This window comes from Clupea harengus, chromosome 9 (genome assembly GCF_900700415.2).
Source record: "Clupea harengus chromosome 9, Ch_v2.0.2, whole genome shotgun sequence".
In the NCBI taxonomy this organism is placed as follows: domain Eukaryota; kingdom Metazoa; phylum Chordata; class Actinopteri; order Clupeiformes; family Clupeidae; genus Clupea; species Clupea harengus.
The window spans coordinates 12,429,442-12,444,655 of NC_045160.1; the positions used below are offsets into that span (position 1 = coordinate 12,429,442).

The window sequence follows — 15,214 nt, forward strand, 5'->3', positions numbered from 1 at the left end:
GCTTCTTTGCTATGTGCATTGTGTCTGTACTCTTTGGTACTTCTTGAATTACATCACAATCAGTGCATTATCAATTAAATGTATTGTGATGATAATATGAGATTAATAAAGAGGGCTCAATGGGTCTATGGTGGGATGAAGGGAGATCAGAGAGGCAGGGACTCAGTGAGACGCTCTTACCTCCTGTCCAGTGGCAATGTCTATCGCTGTGTAAACTGTTCCAGACGCCCTGGTGAGACAGAGGAGGAGCGTGTGTGAGTGACAGAGGCTTTTATCAGTAAGAGGAAGCAGACACTGTCTTTAGGTTCCTTTCATGTGGTTTATGTGGTACTGTGGATGGTCGCTCACATACCCCTGACCGATCTTCTCAAAGCGCGTGTACTTCTTCTTAGGGTCGCCCACACTGACGATACTCCCTACAAACCAGGAGAGAGAGACATAAATGGACACATTAGAGAGGAACCAAGGAAACACTGTGTTCGTCAGGCCAGTTTGAACTGTGAGGGACGGAAAAAAAGAGAATGAAGGAAAGATCAACGTGGAGGGCAGACAGACAAGAGCGAGAGATCAATGAAGAGACTGAGAGAGAGGCGGGTTTTGACCAAGAGCACTCTTAATCGACAAAGTACTCTCTCTAGACCCTTGCTAAATATCATGGCTTCTCAGATAATCAATATCACCCACTGCTTTAAGGGAAACACATTCTTCCATTTAGCAGACCAAATAAAAATGACCTAGTCCTTGTATAATTCTAGATGGGCCTGGTTTTCTAATTGATCTTAACACATGGAAAGTTTAAAAGGTGACACTTTGCTTATGAATTACAAATTATGTTGATGCAAAAATGTAGTACAGCAATAGAATAGAGTGCTGAGATGTTCTGCTGTTTTCCAAGCTGGTTGGTTTCCATTACTAGAAAATAAGTGCGAAAGGGCAACAATCAATACAGGTTAGGGTTAAAGGTGGAATCAGGTACATGCAGGTCGCACCTGCAGAATGCAAACATCATCAAATCAAGGGAAAAAACAGATGGTCTGATGGACAAAGAGTGACACAGAGAAAAAGGGAGGGAGGGTAAGAAAGAGAGAGAGAGAGAGAGAGAGAGAGAGAGAGAGAGAGAGGGAGAAGGACATTGTAGACAATGCATTATTTGCAATGCAATGCAGAAACAAGTGTCACAATAGGAGAGCACAGTGTGGGAAAGTTGTCAGTCCAACTGGGTCACTCAGCAACCAGAGAGGGGCGGAGAATCTGGACGAGACAGAACCAATCAGAGCTCAGACCAGCGAGAGAGAAGGAAGAGTAAGGGGCGGGAGACACTCTGGAGCCAGGCAGGACAGACAAATTCCCTTTCTTACCAGTAGAGGGCGATCTGAGCACGTCTGTAGCATGAAGTGTTCAAAAATGAAAAGTTGCTTAACACAATATGATGGTTGTATGAGGGGCGAACCCAGATTCGTTAACATGACAAACAAACACAAAAAAAAAAAGAGCGAAAAAAAATCTGGCAAGCCACATGTGCAAATACGCTGCACTCCAACCCCCTCTTTCACCAGTGACACTCGAGTGACAGGACACAAGGGACCTCATTGGTCTATGCCAACTACTGAGGTTTGGTGAGACTGTATGTGTGACTGTACGTTGGCGATTTTGTGTGGGTACATTTATGGCTATGTTTGTACCACATGTGAAATAAAAATAAAACACTATGTATGAGTGTTTGTATGAGAGTGTGTGTGTCTGTGTGTGGGTGTGTGGGTATGTCTGTGCATATGTGCACACGCCTGTGTATGTATGAGAGAGAGAGAGAGAGAGAGAGAGAGTGTGTGTGTGTGTGTGTGTGTGTAAACAGGGATTAACATTAGCAGTCATCCATACGGCCAGTGCGAGATCACTCACGCAGCTTCTCCAGGATCTCCTCGTCTGTCATCTTTGTCTTCTTGCGGGTTTTGTCGGCGCTGCGCGGGGCTGTGGAAGAGGGCGTGGGAGTGGGGCTGCTGCTCTCGGCCGATGGTGGCGAGATGGGCGAGGTGGCGGCATCTTTGGTGGGGGGCGGAGGGAGGGGTTCAATCACAGAGCGTGTGTATATCTGCGACAGAGCGAAAGATACAACAGAAAGAAAGAGAGAAGGAGAAAGAGAACATTAGACACTATGACTTAACATTAGAGCTTTGTATTAAACCCTTTGCCAACATCGTTGCCATGGAGATCCAGTGGGGGAAAAAGCAGCCTATGGCAAGGTTGTGTGGACCGTTTTGTTTGTCCACACATAAACCTGCTCGCTCTCTGCAATGGTGCTTAGTGCGGACGACAGCTTTATTGCTGATTAAATGTTGTTGGACCAAACATGCTTGGCAAGCTTGGGCCAAATCTCCTTGGTTTCCTGCTTGGGCGAAGGAGGTTTTAACATCAGTGGCTCCTATTGTTTGTGAGGCCAATTTATCCTTGCAGGAGATTTGATGAAATCACTGGTTGGCTGCCCCTTCGGTGTGTCTGCTTAACTGGGCTCTCCCTCCCTCTCTCTCTCTCTCTCTCTCTCTCTCTCCCCCCACTCCTTCTCTCCCCATCTCCCTCCCTCCCTCTCTCGCTTTCCCACCTCTCCTCTTCACTCCAGGCCCCTGAGTGACTAACTCCTTGTGGCAGAAGGGGCACCACTCGGAGGGCCTGGACCACGTGAGCGCTCAGGCAGTGGGCCGCCACACTAAAAATACTGCCTTAAGAATGTCTCAAAAAGACAAGACAGGAGACGCAGGCCAGAGCCATCTCTCTCATCCCTCAGTACAGAAGAGGACATTCCACATCTTTATTAATCTCAGTGGCATTTAGCTTCAGTCGATGTTTCAGTCCCCTCTCCCAGACACACGTATTGATAGCTGCGAAAATGTGAGCAGTAAACCATATATCACAAGGAATGTTCTGGATTACCACGCTGATCCCACCTTACAGCTGTGCTGTTCTGGAGGATTTCCTCGTCTGGGTGACAATAGCCCCTCTTCACACGGCTTAATGATGAACACATGCTTTGTTTGTTGGAAGCTAAATGAGTCTCCATCAACCTTGACCAGCAGTGGAAAAGACAAGCCCATCCTTAGTAAAACCTAATTACTTCTATTTTGGAGACAATGGACGCTCAGTGCATGTTTCAAAACCTTAAACTAGTTTGGGGGTAACATTATAAAAAGAGTAGAAATACATGGTGAGACTAGAGGACTGACATGGGGCTTATTGTTTCACGAGCACTCAGGGTAGTAAAATGATGCATTCTGTGACATTAGGCCATAAATAGGTTCTTGCAAAGGCGGACTGGGTGAAGATGAGTGTCATTTTTATGGGCTGGATTTATGGGTGTGGGAGAGAGATGTCTGACAGTCTTGGGGTAATTGCTGACAGTGGCACTGCTGAGAAAGACAAGAGATGAACACACTGAGCAGCTGCAACTGCTGGAAACAAACTGCTGTGGCCATTAGCTGTGATGCCATCAGTGTCAGTGACTGTCCTGCTTGAGCCCAAAGCATCCCGCTCAAGGGGATGTGGAAAACTGTGGTAGATAAGGTGTGTGTGTGTGTCTCCAGTGACGGCACTCCAGTGGATAAGCTAGTGAATAAGGCCCCACCTTAAACACCATCCCCCCTCCAACTCGAAACCCCTCATCTCACAGGTTCCCATCAAACAGCGCACCCTCTCCACCCCTCATGACCCCCCCCCCAACCCCACCCCATCACACCCCTCTAACATCAAGGGCTGCCGCTGCTTCTGGAAAACAAGCCCCACCTGTCAGCTGCCGGAGCACCCTGAAACGTCCCATTAACGCTGCGGGAACGTCAGAGAAAACCTTTAATCAGCCTGGCGCCTCAAAGCCCCTGCTCTCCCTGCGCCTCCGCCTCCGCCTCCCTACCCCTCCCCACACCACCCCAGAGCCCCCTCCCTAGCCCTGTGATGCTCTCTGGGCTGATCAAGGAGGTGCAGTGAGGCGTCACCTCTTCCACACACAGCCTCGCCTCCTGACCCGGACAAAGACTAAGCTCCCAGCTCAGAGAGAGAGAGAGAAAGAGAGAGGGCGGGGAGAGTAGGTGACAGAAGAATAGAGAGAGAGAAAGGGAGAGAGAGTCGTGCATGCCTTTCATATTACTGTAAATTATTTCATTATTCTTTGTGCTTTGATATCACTGGATCTACGCAGTCTTGACAATAAAGCAACTTAGAATTTGAGTTTGAGAGAGAGAGAGAGTAAGCGGGAGAGAGAGAGAGAGAGAAAGAGGATGAGAGAGAGCACCTCTGATGAAACTAAACTCTGCCTGAACCTAATTACAGGTTGGCTGTAAGGCACTAATGTACTTCACTGACTTAGAGGCATAGATAGATGGATAGATAGATGGATAGATGGATAGATAGAAAGAAAGAAAGACAGAAAGCAAAGAGAGAGAAAGAGAGAGCGAGAGAGCGGATAGAGGGAGATATTTCCTAGCTAACTCACTGATTTTGTGTGTTCCGGTCTGGGAGCGATCACAGGTGGCGGCGTGGCCTCATCTTCGTCATCATCTTCTGAGACGGTGGCCACTGCGGGGGTTTCTGACACGGTTTTGGAGTTCTGTGGAAGCGAGAGACAAGCCAGACAGGAAGTGGGCATGGGTCGGTCACATTAGCAAACGTGCCCACAGCATGACAAATGCCAACATGACTGACTCACACTCCAACACAGTCATAAAGTCCAATACAATACCACACTGTAATCCACCATTGGTCACTTTAATTTGAGACAAATCTGAACATTCCAGTATACAGTACGTCAGTCTTTATCTCTAGGACTCGACTTCGGTTACAATTAAACCCAGTAAAACTAGATACTATTCTTCACAGTACATTCCAAGTAAAGTTATATTTCAGTTTCTGGAACTTCCTTTCTTGCCCTGATGATGTGTTCTTGTACCTCCATCCGTTTACATATTCAGCCACAACACAAGCTACTGAAATCTAAATTTGCCACATCCTTCTCACCTGACTCAGAGCAGGCTGGGTTCCCAACAAACCCACTGACACTGACTATACTCTATACAAACCGCTAAACGTGGCTGCCTCAGTAGTCCACTCCCCCCACCGGCATCCGCCTGTTCCCCACCCCAGGGTGGAGGCCAGGCTGCAGATACTGGCTCTTAATGAAAAGGAAAAGATGCTGATTCACAGCGCGGAGAGGAGAGAGAGGGAGGAGGGAGAGAGAGGGAGGAGGGAGAGAGAGAGCGAGAGAGAGAGAGAGACAGTGAGGGAGGGAGAGACAGAGAGAGAGAGAAAGGGAGGAAGCTAGCCTGGCAGGACGCATCTGCAGGACTGGCAGGAGGAAAGATGCTACAGTTTGCACAGACCCACGCTTTGGCCCCGAGCCGCTCCTTCTGCCTGTCTGCCAGCAGGGCTCCATGACGGTACAGTACATCAGCACCCCGCCCAGCCCAGCTCAGCTAATCTCTCCGCTCCTGTGCTGCCACCTCTACGTGATCCTCCGCCTTCTGCTCTTCCCTGTTGTGTCCTCCTTTCACACTCCCACCAGTCCTAAGGCCTCATCTGCCTACGCCTTTGCTTCTGTTTATCAGACCTCTTTCACACATGTCCTAGTTTGCTCTCATTGGCATCTACAGGGAGCTCAGTCATCACCACTCAGTCATCACCATCAGTCTAAGGCTCAAGTGGTCACACTGCTCCTTAAGCACTTACTTATTTCTACATAACTGCATCTTCTGCACCTTTACTTTACAAAACGAAGCAAGTGAGTGGTTGTGGACTGGCTACTTACCACGGCTGCCGAGGAGTTGTAAGTGTCTGAGCTCTTATCTGAAACAGACAAGGGTGAGGAGTTAGTAATTAGGTAATAGGTTAACAGGTTTAAACAGCTAACAGTTTAATGATGGCAGATTCACTGAAAGCTGTTCTGGTGTGGGTCTCACCTGTGAAGCTCATGTACTTCTGGCTGTTGGCGGTCTCTTTGGAGTCGTAGAACTTGAGAACGTCTAGAACGGCTTGCGGATTCTTCTTCTGTTCCAGTTTGGTGATGTTGGAAGTCTGCAGCAGCCGAGCCCACTGCTCTGGCATGCCCTACAGAAACACACACACACACACACACACACACACACACACACACACACACACACACACACACACACGTTAAGAACACTCTCAGACCTGGAAGAAATAATGATGTAGTGGCCAGAGAACTGGGTCAGGGCCTGCTCAGGCTCTCTTCTTCAGCTCGCTTTGGAAGGGAGCAGAACTGTCTTGAATCTATTAAAAATAATAGGGATATGGGGATTTCGGTCAGTGTACATGCATGTGTGTGTGCGTCAGTGTGTACATAGTATGAAATATCTTGTGGTTGAATGAGATACATGAGAATTCAAGTGTGTGTGTAGTGGCTCTGTGGATGTCTTGTAGAACTAGGCGAGAGAATATCCATGTCCAAGATTCTGTTACATGGAGCAGCTCAAAGAAAAAAAAGTATGATACTGGATGAGTTATAAATTTAGGCTAGAACCTCACCAGAAACTCCAGTGACAAACTGAACAAAATCTCAGCACTATAGAACCATGGGGGATGGCAGAGAGACAGCCAGCCACTGTAGAAGGACCCATAAAAGAACCCAGAAAACGCATTGACTAAGCCTCATAAAGACACAAACAGGATGAGTCAGAGAGGACTGGCTTCAGAGGGCTAAATTGAAGAGCGCACGCCGCCGGTTAGCTCAATAGGTCCTGCCGTCAGTTTCGGGAGCTAATTCAATTGAGTCATTTGTGCGGCCTCCCTGAGCGGGCCCTGCTGTGGTCCTGATGAACAGCGTGCGGGCGAGAGAGAGGAAGAGAGAGTCATCCCCGACCTCTCATTATAACCATCCTTACCTATGGTCCCTCAGGGGTGTGCCGCAGTGGAGCGGAGGGCAGGGGAGGGGAGACAAGCTGCCTGCTCTCACCTCATTTTACCCAAAAGAGGGAAGAGAATAGAGGGGTCGCTCACAACGACTGGCACCTGAAAAGGGCAGCACTGGCCGTCCTCTGAGACGAGGCGGTCCAGTCAGATGGAGAGCTTTTACGATTGAGACCCCTCTGGTGTGTTGAACTAACACATGTTGGGAGCAGACTTCCATCATTCTCTACATCAATCTCTGTGTGGCACCTTTTTTTTTAAATACTTCTTTGGATGAGTCTGTCTTTTCCATCACCAGAACAAGGCAGCTCGGACCAGTGGCCTTGGGTCTCCTGCTCATCTTGATTCCCAAACACTGAGAAAGCAGTGGGATGCTGTGAATGCTTAAGCTGGCTGCGCTATTTGGAGCAAACTGGCAGTGTGCTTCAAGCCAAATGGAATTTAGCAGGACATTCACACTGGCAAAACAGATTTACGAACGATGACCACTTTGATCAGCGCTGCATGCAGCGGCTGACCAGGTGATTTAGCTGAAATTTCACACAACCATGTCATGCCAACAATGGAATTAGTCAATCCGGTCACATAACTGCATTGCTTGCATTCAATCTTCACCTCATTCAAAGATGAAATACGAGGTCACCCCCATATATGTGACCACGCAAGCAGGCACCATAAAGACCAACAAGACATTAAACAATCTGACCTCAAGTTCCAGTGAGTGTATAGTGTCTAAAGTGTATCACTCAAGGCGTCACATCCATATCCTGACTTCAGGTTTGAGCAAGCATATAGAGTTTATAGCTCATGCTGTCATATCCAACAGCCGTGTGATAGTTAATGCAAACACCCTAAATATAGCATTGTTTAAAGTTTACTGCAGTCCCAAGCCCAATACCCCTTTGGGTATATCCTCCTCTCCTCTCTCCTCTCCTTTGTAAGTCGCTTTGGATAAAAGCATCTGCTAAATGACTAAATGTAATAGACTGTATAGCTATAATAGGAACAGTGTCAGTCACTGGCCTGTTAAATCACCAGTGTGCAAGCGTGAGACGTGAAGAAGTGAGGACTCTCTCTGTGAGCCAGGCCTGAGGGGTCATAATGCGTGTGTCCATTGGGTTAGACTAACGTGGCTCGTCTCTGCCTTTAGCACTTGGCCGTGCCATCATGTGGGTCAAGCAGCCACGCGGTCAGGCTGCGCTGATGCTGCGGCAGTGCCAGTGCCGAGTGGAGCGGCCTCTTACCGTGAACTCTCCAGTGACGGAGTCGAATCCAACATGGATGGTGTGCTCAAAGTCAGACGGGAGGGAGATCTCGGGGCGCTCCTTCTTCTTATTGGCTGAGAGAATGAAAGGAGAGGGTGAAGGGAGCGAGATGAGATGAAAAGGGAGAAAAGATGAAAAATGGGGAGAAGAAAGAAAAGAAAAGATGGTGTTTTTGTTGATCAAACTTTAATCCAGCTGCCTCCACAACTTTGCAACCTTTATTCTCCTAAAACGTGTAAAAACAGAGAGAGCACTGGGGTCTGATCAGGACCACTATCACACTCCACTCACTGGAGACTGTCCCAGCGTTAGCGAGAGCAAGAACCGACCTTCCTGTACTGCTCTTCAGGCATCCCAACAGGTGCTGAACCGTCCACTTCCATGCCCAAGGCCCCTTAACACTGCTAATCAGCTGATAATGACTGGGCCTCGGGAATCAGAAACCTGAACCTGTAGCACCACAGCACCTTATTAGCCAGCACACTGATTGAAAGGAAGGAGTCATAGTATAGTGTGAGCCAGCAGTATATCCTCACTATCAGCCATTCAGAGATATAGATATTTTACCAAAAATATGATAGAACACATAATTGAACGCACATATTTTGAGGCAGCCAGGAATCTTCAGTTCTAGACAATGAGTGCTCCAATCATTATGCAGGAGATGTGACCTCCTGGTGTTCAGTCGCAAGCCGACATGCTTGGATCCAACATTCTGATCCTAATGGAATGCTTTGTCAGACTGTACTGGACTAGACTGAGGCTTTAACAACTAAATGCTGCAGGGGAGTCTCTTACAAGTTACAAGTATTGTATTGTCAGATGCACAGAATAACACCGGGTCAGACTGGGCACTGAAATTCTTAAGACTTCAGACTGGAGCGGGGTGCTGACCCTGAATCAGATCGAGCTAGGGATAGGCATCGTCGTCGTCACTCACTCTTGTCCCCTCCTCCGGTGAGGATGGAGCGGATGGAGCGCTCCTTCTTCTTCTTGTCCTCGGGGTTGGGGGGCAGGGGCTTGGAGCCGTGGTTGAGGGGGCCAGTGTCTTTGCCCCCGGCTCCGATCATGGTGCTGGTGTTCCTCATGGGCGGCGCGGGTGGCTTGTCCTCCACTTCCCCATTATCCGACATCTTCAGCACCGGCGGATGCTACTGCTGCAGAGACAAGGAAACAACCAAAGTCACCATCATCGCCCTCAATGACGTCAGTGTGTTTTGTCAAAACAGCCAATTAATTCTACTGCTTTGACAGTAGTATGTTGAAACTACTGTCAGCCACCATCTCCATTTACACCATCAATGACATCAGACTGCTTCACACACACACACACACACACACACACACACACACACACACACACACACACACACACACACACACACACACACACACACACACACACACGCACACGTGCGTAGAAGTCAGGCACAGTGTGACAACAGCAACAAATCAGCATAAAACAAAACTTCCCATTTGATCAAACAGCCAATTAACCACACAGCTTCAACAAGTTAATTTTAGGTTCAAAAGGCAAAAAAGGTTTTCATTGTGAACTTCCACAAATGGATCACACTCAAAATCTGTGTTGTTTCAATCAGTGCGGCAGGTGTGCAATTAAGCCCTGAAATTGCTTCACAAGAAAGGGGATTACAGTAACACACTTCAGTAACTCGTAACTGTGTTCATGGACAAACACAGCACACAGACTGCACACACACACATAGAGCTTGTTCATTCACTACCAAAATGTAGGCTACCCAAGCCCTCCAACAATGCAAAATTCCTTTCTTCTGACATCACAGTATATGCGATACTGTAGACAAAAGAGGAAGGCTCACAGGGGGAACACAGCTTTACATTTGAGCACAAGTGCATTCAGCTTCACCACTGAAAATTCAAAAGGGAGAACCAAACTCATCAAGGACCGGTTAAAACCCCCTTCAGTTTCACCGTGCCAATCAGCCCAGTGCCCGCTCTCATGCCAGGGCCAGACAGGGCCTTCAGATTCCGCCCGCTCTGCCCTCTCCTAAACAGACAACGTTACGTAAGGCTGAGGTGGTGGAGGTGGCGGGGTTGCCGTAGCGAGGGTGTTTTTTCAGTGGGGTAGAATGGGCAGAGCGGGCAGAGCGGGCAGCGGCGGCGGTGGGCACAGACAGCCCTGGACAGATAACACAGAGAGCTGGCCGAGGCTCACTCAGCAGTCAGCGGACTGCTATGTCAACCATCCCCAGACAAACACTCTGAGAGACGCGCAGTAGACAGGAGGATGCCAATGCCAACACTGTCTGAGGAGCGACACAGAGCACACACACACACACACACACACACACACACACACACACACACACACACACAAACACACACACAGACCCCCCACCCCCACCACCACCACCACCACACACACACAAAGGGAAAGAGAAAAGAAACAATCGGCCTGCCACACAGGCATTCACTGCATACTAGTGAGATAAATCAACTGTAGAATAGCACAGTCCCCAGGTCTGTCGTTAAGGTCAGGCGCAGACAGAGTGCAGACCAACAGCACTTATCAGCGTCCAACACACTGTTCTGGCATCAGCAAATTCCAATGCATTACATATAGCAATAAGCATCAAGCAATGCTGAATCTTCAGGTGCATTTCATAATCAAGGCAGCTTATTTTCCATTTAGTTGTCCAAATCAAAAGCAGTGGTTATTAAACTGCAAACTACATTTTATCAGAACTCTCTAGAACTCACACATTTATATTTGTGTCTTTATTGTCATTGCTTTTCTGCATGATTACATTTCTTAGAATTAGAGTCCAACTGATATATCGGCGTGCTGATACTATCTTTCAATATAAGCTAATTGTCTATCTATTGGCATCACGTTTATAACGGCCCATAAATTATAAATTGGTAGCTTGCATAAAATTTAAAAGGGATAAGTGAATATAGTCATTGTGACAGATTCTGTCTGAGGTTATAACTATCAAACAACAACAAAAACAAAACAATACCTGTACTTAATATATAATTTATTGTCTATGAACCTTTGCAAGCCTTTGTTTAGGCTACCTGATAATTATTTAAACAACATCATGCCCCATCTTGATCAGGACTCTTCAATAACTATGCTGAATGTTTCTGTTAAAAATTAATATCGGCCGATGCATTATTATTAGGTTTTTAAATCCTCAAATATCGGTATCGTTCTTGTGTCTCTCTGTTTACAGACTTGGTAATTTTGTAATACAGACAGACGGCAAAGTGACACTTAAAGCCCTTAAAACATTTCAGTCTCACAGTTCATCTCATGCTTATGCATCTGAATCTCCAGCATGTGATCCACAGAACCCGGTTCCCCGTCCTCCAGCCTACAGGCCCACTGATCTGGAACCATGCCTCAGACAGCTCTGCTCTAAAGTCAGCTGCTCTCCGAGGCGGAGGCAAGTCTTACCTTAGCAGCTGCCGCCCGGCATGACGGCCGCAGACTCAGCAGTTCTTCTCCAAACCAGCGCTTCCAATGACAGCACGAAAAAAAAAAACAGCAGCTACAAAACCTTCCCGCTCAACTGAGAACACTCGGTGTGAGTGTGTGTGTGTGTGTGTGTGTGTGTGTGAGCGTGAGTGTGTGAGCATACCTCTGAGGGCTTGAACTTTTAAAGCACTTGGGGCAGTTCCAGACGTGATGTCACAGGTGATCAAGGGGGGACTGTGGACTGGAAGTATGAATGGAGTAATGTGATCTCCTTATGCTGGGTCATCAACACCAAACAGATACTTCTCTCTCACACACACATAAACACACACACACACACACACACACACACATTTACCTGACAAAAGGCATCTCTATTTACCCACACACACACAAAACACAGCACACAGGAGCTCTTGTTTTAATGATTTGTGTGTTCGCAGACACAACAGTCATAGACCCGACAGACTATATCTACACACAAGGGCAAACAGAAACCAATTAGCATGTACTTTATGGGACTTTTGTTCGCTTTGGTACACACACCCACATAGACACACACACACACACACACACACACACACACACACCCTGCAGTGACAAAGGGCAGCAGCTGGTTGCAGTGTGTGACCCAAACTGACTTACTCCTGTTGTGTGTGTGAGATGAGTGCTGCTGTAATTACACACAGCTCCTCTCACACCTCACAGAGCTTTCCTCTTCAACACCCCTCCTCACACACACACACACACACAGCCCAGCCCCCCACACCTCATAAAGGGGGCTCACATTTCAGACGCCGCTGTCACTTTTAGCAAGAGTCCAGTCACCACACGCTCCCGTTAAGTAAGCCACACACACACACACACACACACACACACACACACACACACACACACACACACACACACACACACACACACACACACACACACACAGACAGACACACACCCACACACATTTATAGAGTCGCCTCACCTCAAATACTCTTGCCTGGTCCACCCACACAAGCAAACACAACCAACCCCCACATACAGGGACATTTACACTAAGACAGAGAGATCAGCTTAGGATGAAAGACGTGAACTGATCACAAGGTCTTGACCTGGCATTCTTAAACCACACTGTCTGTCTGTCTGTCTGTCTGTCTGTCTGTCTGTCTGTCTGTCTGTCTGTCTGTCTGTCTGTGTGTCTGTGTGTGTCTGTGTGTGTGTCTGTGTGTGTGTGTGTGAGTGTGCATGGTACAAATGTGCAAATACATTTATTAAGCACATGGCATATTTCTCTCACACACACAGTCACACACTCCCACATAGCATGAGGTGCTTTCCTACCCTGCAACAGACACTGACAACACAGTTTGGGAGGTCTTGTCAACTTTAGCCCACAGAGGCATCAGACTTCTTCCTCACACACACACACACACACAACACACACACACACACACACACACACACACACACAGAGCGAGACACATTCCCAGACATGTTTCGCCTCGTGGACTACAAAGGCCGCATTTCTGTCTAGTCAGCCGGTGAGACAGGCGATGCGCCACATCAAAGACGCGGTCTCCTCCTCTCCGCCTCACTCCTCTCTCTTCTCCATCCTCCGCCTAATCCCCCCCTTCAGCCCCCCGACCGCACCGCCCCAGTCCCTACTCCACCTGAGCGTGCTCATTGTCTGCTCCAACCACAGACAGCCACGGGGCATTTACACCTGCTCAGCCAGATACCCGCCACATGGAGAGGACTGGGGATAGCTTTCATAGATTTGAATATGAGATTTTCCCAAGACACTGTTAAACAAATGACTAAGAAGTTTCCAGAATACTGCAGAATAACTGGGAGGTCTTCAGGTAAGAGTGGGTGGCTGGTTCTGAGTATGTATGAGGGTGTGTGTGTGTGTGTGTGTTTTATTGATGTGTGAATCCCCCCCCCCCCCCTCACACACACACACCTTGTACTTAGTGAACAGCACAGTGTTGGTACCATCCTGCTCTAGGGGTGGACTGTCTCTGGTGGAGTGGCAGGTGCAGCCACTGCGGTGAGTTTACGGTCATCTGGTGCTGAGTCATGATTTCGGCAGGCTTGGAGCGCTTCCTGCTCCCGAGAACCCTGAAGTGAGTCATGGCTAGCCCATAAAGGACTTTCGGCCTGTCGTTCACTCTCACTAATCACTCTATCTCTCTCTCTCTCTCCCTCCCTCCCTCCCTCCCTCCCTCCCTCTCCTCTCTCTCTCTCTCTCTCTCTCTCTCTCTCTCTCTCTCTCTCTCTCTCTCTCTCTCTCTCTCTCTCTCTCTCTCTCTCTCTCTCTCTCTCTCCCTCTCTCTCACTGTACATTTGCCTCTTGACCTGCACACGAGCCACGAGCCCTCTCTCCACTCTCTCTCTGTCTGTTAAATATTATTTCCTCTTAGTCAGCCACCACTTTCTCTCCGCTCTCACCAATTCACTCTCTCCCTCTTCCTGAAAGTCTTCTGTTTGCTTGTTTCTCTCCCTTGTACGTTGCTTTGGACAAAAGCGTCTGCTAAATGACTAAATGTAAATGTAAATGTTTGGGCTTGTTTCAGACACCCCCACCTCCACCAGCTCCGTCCAGCATTGTCAACCTAGTGAGAGGGGTGTAGAGCTAAGGTGTGGACCGCCCCCCCCCCCCCCCCCCCCCACCACTCAAGGGAACACATAGAACAGACTCTTCGCTACGGGGGAGAGAGAGAGAGAGAGAGAGAGAGAGAGAAAGAGAGAGAGAGAGCACCATTCTGGGTTCTAATTATAGAGCCTGTGCAGCTCGACTGAGGCTGGGCTCCGGTGACCAAGGCAACGGCGGAGCGGGCACAAAGACCTAAGAATGTGAAGTGACCACTTAGACGCGCAAGAGTTTTCACAACAGTGTGCCCCCTTGAGCTGGAGCTGTTACCCTGAATGTGCTTCTCAGTTTACTTGAATACAATGGGAAGCAGGGTTTAAATGCTGCATGTGATGGACTAAAGAAAAAGTAAGACTGCTTCTGGAACATACTGTAGTGTGCTGTGTAAGTATGTTGAGTATTTACACAAAGCTCAACCTTTGAAGTCGTACATGACAAGGTGTGAGGGTTCCAGACTTTGGTATGGCTCAACCACATTGCAGAAGATGAGCCATTTGATCCTTATTAATAATCAATGGGAGTTTGGCTCTTGTCCCAATGAGAGCATGGTTAACTAGGAGTGACAGTTGGTAACCTAGAGCCGGAGTCCTGTGGCCTGCTGTCTCATCGCGTCTGTGATAGTTTCTCTGACCCCAAATAAAGTTGGCACCTCGTGCAGTTCAAGTGCTCTTGGAGAACCCCAAGGGCAAGCAGGGCAGCATTCTCTCCTCCTTTACAACATACACACACACACACACACACACACACACACACACACACACACACACACATACTCAAACACTAACACTAACACTAACACTAACACTAACACTTACACTAACACCCACACACGAAAAATAAAATGCACATTAATTAATGTGTAACCAGAGGTGACCACCTTCTTCCCAAAATTAAGAACAAAAATCTAAATGCTCTTCCTTCCGATTCCTACTGTAT

The 15,214-nt window shown here is 48.0% G+C and overlaps 1 protein-coding gene across 4 annotated transcripts in view; it reads right to left on the minus strand.

The window, feature by feature from the left end:
* pak1 (p21 protein (Cdc42/Rac)-activated kinase 1) overlaps positions 1 to 15,214 on the minus strand; it is a 43,548-nt gene that overhangs the window by 5,892 nt on the left and 22,442 nt on the right. For 3 of the 4 annotated variants that reach the window (XM_031573482.2, XM_031573484.2, XM_012836226.3), the window contains 8 exons: positions 9,109 to 9,325; positions 8,148 to 8,242; positions 5,934 to 6,081; positions 5,783 to 5,820; positions 4,475 to 4,588; positions 1,900 to 2,089; positions 353 to 416; positions 181 to 229 (listed from right to left, as the gene is read on the minus strand). In XM_031573482.2, the coding sequence (XP_031429342.1) occupies positions 181 to 229; positions 353 to 416; positions 1,900 to 2,089; positions 4,475 to 4,588; positions 5,783 to 5,820; positions 5,934 to 6,081; positions 8,148 to 8,242; positions 9,109 to 9,301 (891 nt within the window). In that variant the 5' untranslated portion in view covers positions 9,302 to 9,325. Of the gene's footprint in view, positions 1 to 180; positions 230 to 352; positions 417 to 1,899; positions 2,090 to 4,474; positions 4,589 to 5,782; positions 5,821 to 5,933; positions 6,082 to 8,147; positions 8,243 to 9,108; positions 9,326 to 11,613; positions 11,770 to 15,214 lie in introns of those variants that run through there. The other variant, XM_031573483.2, reaches the window with a different exon arrangement.